Source organism: Limulus polyphemus, unplaced genomic scaffold (genome assembly GCF_000517525.1).
Source record: "Limulus polyphemus unplaced genomic scaffold, Limulus_polyphemus-2.1.2 Scaffold234, whole genome shotgun sequence".
In the NCBI taxonomy this organism is placed as follows: Eukaryota; Metazoa; Arthropoda; class Merostomata; order Xiphosura; family Limulidae; genus Limulus; species Limulus polyphemus.
Window position 1 is genome coordinate 241,952 of NW_013665844.1, and position 10,654 is coordinate 252,605.

The window sequence follows — 10,654 nt, forward strand, 5'->3', positions numbered from 1 at the left end:
GAGTACAGAATTTGAAAACTTTATTCTGAGACCGTCAACAGTCTCAAAACAGACACTACATATTTCGACCTCCAATCACGTCATCCTCAGAAGAGTAAAATCAAAATCTGTGCAAACCATACCAACATATATAAAAAGCCATTGGTCATGTGACTACTCCATCTGCATACTTTCTGTCTTACTAACCCTTAATCCTTATTTCAGATATGATAATTATTTTTTGTGTATTAAATTATTTGTATAGTTTTTCCTGATATTTTTAGCCATCATGTCATTTGGTTGAGCCAAAATAATAGTTTTTTCCTGTTGGATGATATGATAAAATAGATAAAATGTAAATGTTATTTCTACCACATGTCCCAAGTTTATCATGTTAAATCTTTCGAAAAAAATGTTATGCTTTATAGACCTTTGAATAAATTAGTCAAATATTAAATAAAACTAAAGATGTAGTTAATGTAATGGAAAAAATGGGTATTTACAAAATTAAATTTGAATGTAGATGTATATACATTGGTCAAACTAAAAAAAAAAATAATTTTAAATAAATTAACGTAGGAGAAATGTTAAAATACACGTGAAAATTCTACACTAGCTGAATATGCAAGTAATTCCGGTCATATCATTCAGTGAGAAAACTGATATTTTGACTCAACCGAGGCCCCGCATGGCCAGGTGGTTAGGCATTCGACTCGCAATCTGAGGGTCGCGGGTTTGAATCCCCGTCCCACCAAACATGCTCGCCCTTTCAGCCGTGGGGGCGTTATAATGTGACGGTCAATCCCACTATTTGTTGGTAAGAGTAGCCCAATAGTTGGCGGTGGGTGGTGATGACTAACTGCCTTCCCTCTAGTCTTACACTGCTAAATTAGGGACGGCTGGCGCAGATAGCCCTCGTGTAGCTTTACGGGAAATTCAAAACAAACAAGACTCAACCGAATGTTATGACGTCTGGAAATATCAGAGAAACTATATATAATGAAACACTTGAAATAATTATTATATCTTAAATGAAAATTAAGGGTTATCAAGTCAGAAAGTATGCAGAAGGCGTGATCTTTTGAGTTCAGTGTGTAAACTACGTAGTCACATGACCAATGGCTTTTTATATATATATATGTATGGTTTTCACTGATTTTGATTTTTACTCTCCTGAGGATGACGTGATTGGACTTCAAGTCGTGTTTGTTTTGAGACCGTTGACGGTCTCAGAATATAGTTTTTAAATTGTCTACTTAAAAAAACACCGATAATTTGAGTGTTTTAATTATAGCATGAAAATGTTTTAACCAAATGTTTTATATTCCGAAATTCAATTATATCTACAGAAATACAGGTTAGTAAAATAAATGTTGGAACTTTCTCAAGAAAATTCAATTTAAATAAAAGATATATGGAAAAATAAAAAATATACACTGTAGTTAAGCATTCCACACGTGTATGTATATAGAGGTCAGTTAAAATGAAAATTTTCTCATTTTTGGTGATTTTATCGATTTTTGACAAAAAAAAATATAATAGTCACTTTCTAGGTTTGTTTTTGTTTGTTCACTTTATTTTATAATATTGATCAATTTTCAGTAAGCTACTTCTGTGGATCAATAAAATACAATTACAGCAACTCAAAAAACAACTTCAAACGCTCATGTTCTTTTTAAAGGATTGCCCGTTTTTCAAAAGAAACAAAGGACGTGAAAGTTGGCTGTTAAAAACACCAGAAAGTAACAGTGAAATCTGCACTCTTACACGTGTTAAAAATGATGATAAGCTTGAAACATTTAACATTTGTTTTTATATATGGTAAAGAAAAGTACAAGCTATAAGAAGGAATAACAGTTTGAAGAATGTAAAGTTATAGGGTAGCTGCATTGTCAACAGACATTATTTAATCTCAGAAATGAATAATTTTAAGTTTCAAATTCTCTAATATTCAAGCTTTAAAGATAGATGGAAGCTATTTGATGTTGACATTGTTGTAAACATTTTCGAACAATGTCGGTGGCAATTGCTACTGATACCTAGTAAACGTGTCCGCCTAACTGTATAGTGCTCATTGTATTTAAATATAATTGATACTTGAAACCGTCGGTACTTGGTGAAACTCCAAAATTACAGAATTGAAGTAAAACAAATACAATTATACGTTTCACAAAAACTTCATTTATACACGACCAGTAGAGACCTGATGATACCTTTACTGGCGAAACCCCATGGTCGTGAATAAATAGTTTTTGTGAAACATATAATTGTATTTGTTTTTTCTTCAATTCTGTAAATATGTTTGTTTTGTTTGTTGAAAGTAACATTGAAGATTGTTTATCATGAACTGTTCGCACGTTCCATCTGGCACTTGCCTTAAAGCTAAGCCAGGTGGAATAGTAATTTTATCAGTATCTGAGTAGGTTGGTTGTGGACTAGTAATTAGATTTCCAGGACTATGAATCCGAGGGTTCAATGTTCGCAGCCAGTTCTTCAGGACTATGACTGCGCATTAAGAGTGGTGGTCATCCCACTGTTAGGGCAGACAATGGTTGGAAGCTATTGCTGTTGACTAGCTGCCTTCTGTCTAGTCTATGAGTGCTGCTTTTCTTGAAAATTCTGAAAGAAACCGACATCGCTAGTTTGAAAGTTAAAACAACGTAACAGCTGGATAAACATTACTGGGCAGGTAAAAATTAATTAATTAAAAACTGGTCGTAACCATATAAATATCACCGTTCAGGACTTACATATTTCAACAGAAGACCGTATTTAGTAAAATTATATACCTAGAAAGCATTACATTTACCAGTATTTGGCGAAAGTCGGAGATTGGTGTAATATATGGGCCTTATGTAATGTCGTATTTGGTGATTAAGACAGCAGTTTACGTTAGCGGTTTTTTAGAGAATAATGTGGGAAAACGTCCTGGATATATATTTTGGCATATTTGTATTAAATATGGTCGTATATAGTAACATATGGGTCCCAAATGGTGATTACGACATTAATTCGCATTAGCGCTGTTTCTGCAAATGCTATTTTGGAGAAATTTTCATAAAGCTAGAAATTATAATAATTTTTACTGTAATCTCACTGAGTGTAGCAATGTGTAGTCTTGTGAGCTATGCGACTTTTAGCAGCCCCTACCCCTATGTTTTATCATAAGGCTAATACAGGGGTATGTACTAGTTTTCACAAACGTGTCTTCTCAGTCCGATGTTATCGTCTGAAAAAAGAGATTAAAACCAGTATAGTTTTAAGTGATGCCAGGCCTCGAAACCCACCTGAGGGCATAAGCAGTCAGCAGAGAGGTAAGTGTAAAGTGGTTTTTTAGGGGTTGCAAAAATCGATTAAACTTTTGACATTTGAACTTTTAACATTTCTTCTTTTTATGCAGATTATCGGATTCGATTTCCAATCAAACTGATGGAAATCCTTATGGCACACACACACACACACGCACACATAATATACTATTACGTAACAGTCTTAATTCTTGCTGTATCCAAAGATATTTAAACTTTCTTTATATATGTTTTCAAAGCTGTGTTTTATTAGTAAATGATCAAACTACTGATATGAAACCATAACAACGTGGCAACCAAGGCCTTTACAAAACTAAGGGAAACGCTTGGAAATCAAGAAGTGAGTAATATATTCTCACCGGGTGATAGCTCTTAGTAAAAATAAACTTTAGGTTTCAGATGGGCAGAAAAATTCTAAAAAAAAAATCAACTTCAAGTGGTGTTATTTTGTTTACAGACAAAACTTTTACAGCTGTGCAGAAATGATAATACTTAGTTTTTCTTTGAAATACACTGAGTAAATGTCATAAAATACCAATATATCGTTTGCAAAATAGTTTTGAATTAAAATAGTTTAAACAGGATTATAATTAATAATATAATATAAAGTTGCCTAAATATTTTTGGTAGAAATATTTGAAAAGCTAGAGGAAATCCTGCCTTAAGATAAAATAATTTAGGAATAACTATTTATTTTAAATTGTTGTACATGAAAATATATATATTATAAGCAAAGTAGTACAAAACCCGTAACAACCTGAAATTGCGATTAATAGCGTTCCATGGGTTTCTCCCTTAAACTTCCATTAGAACATGTTGATCAATAAACATATCATTTAATGACATTTTCAAATGTCATTTTGTGTATAAAGTTCACGACCTTTGAGGCTTGGTATGACCTAATGGTTAGGGCGCTCGACTCGCAATCTGCGGGTCGCAGGTACGAATCCCCATCACCGAACAAGCTCGCCCTCTCAGCCGTGAGGGCATTATAATGATACGGCAATCCCACTATTCGTTGGTAAAAGAGTAATCCAAGAGTTGGCGGTGAGCGGTGTTGACTAACTGCCTTCTCTCTGTCATTTCTAAATATCTAAAATTTCAGTTGTAGACCTACAACATGTGTCAGTTAATTGAATATTGTTGAAAAGTAAAGTTATTTTTCAAATCATGTGCAAAAATGAATATATAATATTTGACAAACAATACTGATGTTTGTATTAAAAATAAAATTATGTCAAAGTTCGCTAGATGATGTACTTATGTTAAACATTTTTCAAACATATGATTCATGCACGTTTCAAATGACGTTAAACGTAGTTAGAGATCCATACTTTGAAAAACTGTTACTGAGAACAGGGATGGATCCAGGATATTGTAGGGTTGAAAGGGCCCAATTAGGCTTCTACTAGCGTTACTAATCAATTTATATTATCTCGCTGTTTACTTAAGATTATACACTAGTAGTAACTTTAGCCGATTAGTTATCTATGGATTCAAACCTTATATCTTTATTTCTAGTATTGCGATTGTTATGAAAATGAAAACAGTTAAATAAAAACATTTTAAATTGTGCAATTAATGTTTAAAAGTTTTAATTTTATTTAGAAAAAAATTATAAGGTGTACACCTAAATTCATATTTTAATGCCACTTGTACAGCTGTAGTCCTTTTGGACATCAGCAATACGAGAACTATTTTTTTTTTCGTGAGAATTCTAACTTCTAAACAATGAAAATGTTAGGATAGAGTGTATTCTATGTTGTAAGAGCTGCAGGTGTCCCAGGCAGTAATAACTATGCTCAAAACAAAACTCTAAAGTTATAGAAAAATTATCAGAGTATTTGTTTGCAAAAAAAAAGCCAAGGCGCGGACGTTTACCATGACAACGTTTAATTGTCATTCATATTGTTGTATTAGCCTAGAAATAATCTATTATTGGCTGAGGTCGTAACCGGATTGCTGTAGACTCCAGCTGTATTTACTTAAGAAAATCCGAAAAAAAAAAGCTTTCACGTTAATTCATTGACCAATTAGATAAAGACACTGACATCTAATAATTATTTTCGATACTGTATGGTAGTGTAAGGATGTGTAACTGTTGTTTATTAATTTCTGAAAAAAATAGAAAGGAATTCATATTCCCCCAAATCCACTTAGAATTATACAACCTTAAATGATATAGTTAGTAATTTCTGAAAAAATGAGTGGATGGTATTTGGTCCTCTGGACCCCTCACGTAGATCCATGTCTGTTTATGCAACATTAAAAAGTAGTTATTAATTCATGAAGAAATGGGAGTCTAGACCTCTGAGCCTCCCACCCCCGATCTCCTTGCCTGCTTATACAACATCAAATAATAGTTATTAATGTCTTTAAAAAGTGGAGGAGCCCAGACATCCTTGACCCTCCCTCACATATATCCGCGCCTTCTTATATTAAAAAATACAGTTACACAATTCTAAGTTAGTGAGATAACACATCATGAAAATACAGCAAATTCACACTTTGTTTAACGCTAAATAGCCAGAGAGTTGGCGGTGGGTACTGCCATCCAGTTGCCTTCTCTATAGTAAGCAGTTGAAAATTATGTAACCCTGTGTTTAACAACAAATAAAAAAAATACAGTAATAGCAATATTTTGATTACTTGAATAGTTGGAATAATCGAAAACAGTAAATAATTGGAAACTAATTTCGATTAGTTGGTTACCTACGTGACATTAATCGATTAATCGTAATTTCGATTAGTTTGCAAGACACTAATCGATCAAGTTACCTAGTTCTAGTACGTTTGTAACTCGTGGATTTTATTTCTAGCTTGCCGCATTTTATGTAGATACATGTAGTAAGTTCGAAATTATAGTCAACACTCATTTCTCGAACATAGGGTTGGTCGAGTGTTCTAACCCCGTGGACATTCGGTTAATCAAGTTAACTGTAATTTTAGTTTTGGAATTGTTTTTACAGAGTTTCAGCGTGTAAGGCTACCTGTCAGATCTTAATTATAATCCAGTATCGTCTCAAAGTTTATTGTCTTGATTAAGCTAAAATCATATAAAAATGTTGTCAGTGAATAATTACATCAGCCAAGCATAGACTGTTAGACATAAGTCATCGTTATTCATAGGTAAACAAACATAAAATCTGAGCTGATCACACCTTTTTAGTTGCAGTTTTTCCTGTTTAGCCATAACCTGTTAATATTGTTTGTAGTTTCCACATTATTCCTCAAATTATCTCATCATTCACCAACATCTTATCAAACTTTTTATTCTCACAGCTTATGAAAGTTTCTAAAGCTGCAACTATTAAAATTGAGTGTAAAAAATCATGTGTTCAGATGTATAGTAAATGTGTATTGATTACATTTTGTTATATCAAATTAATACGACTTTCATAGGCAAAGATTACATTTTGTTTGATTACAAAGAAAACATTTACATTTTAACATTATTGGAAATCAGACCATTATGAAAACAATGAGACCGTATATAATACTCCACATTGAAGTTTTTACTCGTGTAGTTCTAAATGTATTGTAAGTTTATATGATTTTTTTGTTTCTGTAAAGTGTTAACTCAAATGTAATGATTGCTCAACTGCGAATTATTTGGGTTTTAATTTGAAAATCAAAGTATTTTGGAATATATTTTCTTAATATTACGTTTTTATTAAAAGCTCTTACAGAACAGTACACATACATTGCAGTAAATAAGCAAAACTAATAACCTGTGACTAATAATCCCAGCCTGTTTGTATCAGTTTGCATAAAATTAAATTTATATTTTAAAAACTCAATAATAGCAGTATCGTTTACTTTCAAAGGTCAAGCTATTGACCAACCTGACCCCACTTCCCAGTGAGTATTTTGTGAAATGTTTGTCGAAAGGTGCGATTGAAAATAGTATAGAATATTGGGTTAACCATTGAGGAAGAGTACCCCATCCATCCAAAGATATACATAATTGTTGGACTGATGAGGTCCTGGCAGTTTGGACACAGACCCAGCAAAAGGTTCGTTACAAAAAATGGAGACCACAGAAACACAAAAGCAAAGAATACGACTCCTAGCACTTTGGTAGCTTTTTGCTCAAGTCTAATGGTTCTGCCATGTCTAAGAAGGTTCCTTTTGCTTGTTGTTTGTTGCTTGTCTGTTGAAGTTGATCGTCTTTTCTTCTTGTAAATAGAGTCTTTTATTGAGCAGGACTCTTGACGGGACATTGACTGGCTTGGAATAGATGAATAGGAACGGTTGGGCCCTATTAAAGAAGGTATTCTACTAGTAGAAGGAGAAGAAGCATGGCTCTTTAAGGTCGACTGTTTAGGTCTTGTACCTTCCGTATCTTCAGAAGATTTGTGATCGTAGAAACTTGAGAAGAGATCTGTGGCATGAGAAGTTTTAGCTTTGAAACAAAGTTGAAAGCGTTGATTTTCATGCTTTTCACAAGAGTTTTCCGTTGTTAAATTTTCAAGTATTTCTCCAAACCATGCTTTAACTTGATTTTCAGTTAAGGAAGTAGTCTCTGTACTTGCGACACATTCGTAATCAATAGAAACAAAACCCTTTTCAAGAAGCAGAGATGAGGTAGGTAAATTGCGATTGTTAAAAGACTTCAGTGACCATTCTGAAGTAAGAAGGGGTCCTTTACTTGTTATTTCGTCATGCTGAACATTCGAAAATAAATTTGGGCAGCTAAGAATTCGCTGTGATTTTGTCCTGGGATGTTTCTGCTTCCACAAACTTAACACAACGTTTCCGTTGCTATTTGTTTTGTAATTTACAGAAAAACCACATGTACGTCTCGACAGGCTCGTGACCCAATTTAAATTATCCAGTAAGGGTTTGGAGGGAAACTCTTTATTTTCTGTTGTACGTGTAAATCTATTACCACTTGCAGGTTTTGCACCTGAATCTGGAATTCCGCTACTAATTGGCAGAAGCTCGAAGTTTCTCTTTTCCTTGTCATTTTTTTTATCTATTGATTTAAGTGTGAAGGTTGTCGTTTCCATGTTTGTTTTGTTCAGAGAAAATAATGAGCTATATGGGTTTGAAGTGGAAGAACGCAAATTTGTTACAGAGTTCTGCTTCACCTTGCCGTCACTCTTCTTGCTCCCATGAGTAATCTCAGGATTAAGTGTTGATTCAGATACTGTTCCTTCTCCAGTAAGTAGGACTTCTTTCTGTTTACAACGAAGTAGTCTCACTGTGAGAAGGTATGTTGTCACCATTATAAGAAGTGGGATGAAGAAACTGATGACGGACCCAACTACAGCAAATACTGGGTCTAGTGTATTACACACCCCGTTTTGGATTACAGACTGAGAATCCTTTTCATAAAGCATGCCGAGTGGAAGAGACATGGCAACCGATAACAACCACACAATACAGAGCTTTAGGATCACTCTTCGTTTTGTCTTATTCCGGCCGAACTTCATTGGATACCTTAGACTTAGGTAGCGGTCCACGGAAATGGTGCACAAATGCATGATGGAACAAGTGCAGAATAGCACATCCAATGACACCCAAGCCAAGCAGTAGACTGGTGGTAGGGGAAAGTAACCTGAAAAATAGAAGAAACACAATTTACTTGTTCGGCATCATGACAAAATATTGTGAAATACGGACTTTTAAATCTTATTTTATTTTTTCAGTAGCATGGTGAGAAATGAAAATAACATGAATGAACTGTACAAGTATTTGATTTTTGAACAGCATGTTGAGAAAATAAAATTATTTGTTTAGCTGGACAGAGAATAAAAAAACAAACAAACTGAAAGTGAAATATCTGCATTATTATGTTTTAACAATATCATGAAAAAATTATCGTAAAATATAGAATAACATCTTATCTTATCTTACTTGCTCAGATGCGTGACTTGTGATAAAAGTAACATCATTTATAGAAAAAACTGTCTTAAGTAACTTATCGTCACCATCTTCGTTGCCCCCCCCCCCCCAGTAGCACAGCGGTATGTCCGTGGACTTGCAACGCTAGAATCCGGGTTTCGATACCCGTGGTGGGTATAGCACATATAGCCCATTGTATAGCTTTGTGCTAAATTACAAACAAACAAACCATCTTCATTAATTAAAGTACGTGGTGTATATAACAGCTACGCCTTTTTTTTATTACTTTGTATGTGTTTTGTTTTGATTTGAGTGTGTGTGGGGAGGATAGAATTTATTTAGATTGTTTGGTTGAAGGAAAATCACCTGAAATATAATTTAAGTAATCTATGTGTATATATATGTAAAGTATTTATATGTACGTATATATAAATTATATACATGTATATTCGATAACTTATACAGAGGGATGTGAACTTTGGTAACTATCAGGGCGAAGACTACTGGATGTGCAGCTTGTTACTAGACTTCGTGAACGGCTCTCTTTATACAATATTATGCATTCATAACTCGTATTTATAACCCGATAACCGGTTTTTCTACCAGTTTGTGTATGGTATTCTTTCATACACCTGATGTGTCCTTGTGTTCATCGGTTCCACTACAGCACGCTGTCAAAGTCTTTTTCATGTGTTTACTTACTTTCACATTTCTGTTGTTGTCGTTACTTATATAGGTACGTGTATTTCATCACGATTAATCTAATACTTCAGTATTTGTTCACAAGAGGTTCTAACTCTCAGTAGATATCTGCTATTTAGACGGAGAGTTAGTTCTTTTGTACTGTGACGTTTTCAGGGCAATTGGTACAGTTTTCTTTGTGGTAAGTATTTAGTTCGAGACTGTTTGGCGGTTTTGAACGTTGTTATTTTAGTGAGTGGTATTGTGTTGCTTGACAATCTTTGTCCGCTAGTCAAGAAGTTTTACGACGGCTCCGTTAACTGCCTTGTGTTCCACCGATAACCTAGTCAAGCGTTCGCCGAAAGCAGCTAAGGAATCTGTTGTTCCCAAAGGCTCGATTGACGTGATCTTCTGTGGCCATTCCTTTGAACCTGTATTGTTTTCACTAGCGATATATTACTGCCTGAGGTTTACGACATGTCCTCTGCAGGGAGTTGAAGCTTTTGTTAGCAACATCGCTGGTTCTAATGTGTATTTCGTCTTCCAGATGGAATTTGACGATTATGATTTATTTCATTTTTGCGGTGAAATATGAAAAAAATAATGTTTTTAAATTTTATATTATTGTTTACTAACACAAATTCTTTGACTATGTATATATATATAACTTATAAAGCTTTAATACTCATTTTATGCTGTTTGTGACCATACTTACATATAAATATTGGATTTATCTTGCACATTTTTAATACAAGATTAGAATGAGTTAAATATAACTTAATATACAAACCGATCACTGAAAACCTAAACAAGTTTAGTATAATAGAAATCTTGCC

At 33.9% G+C, this 10,654-nt stretch overlaps 1 protein-coding gene across 1 annotated transcript in view; it reads right to left on the minus strand.

The window, feature by feature from the left end:
- Positions 1-7,090: 7,090 nt before the first annotated feature.
- The window catches only part of LOC111085092 (probable muscarinic acetylcholine receptor gar-2), a 17,108-nt gene continuing 13,544 nt past the window's right edge, over positions 7,091-10,654 (minus strand). Inside the window, exon 2 of the mRNA XM_022382257.1 lies at positions 7,091-8,850. Coding sequence (XP_022237965.1) covers positions 7,121-8,850 — 1,730 coding nt within the window. The 3' untranslated portion in view covers positions 7,091-7,120. The remainder of the gene's footprint in view (positions 8,851-10,654) is intronic.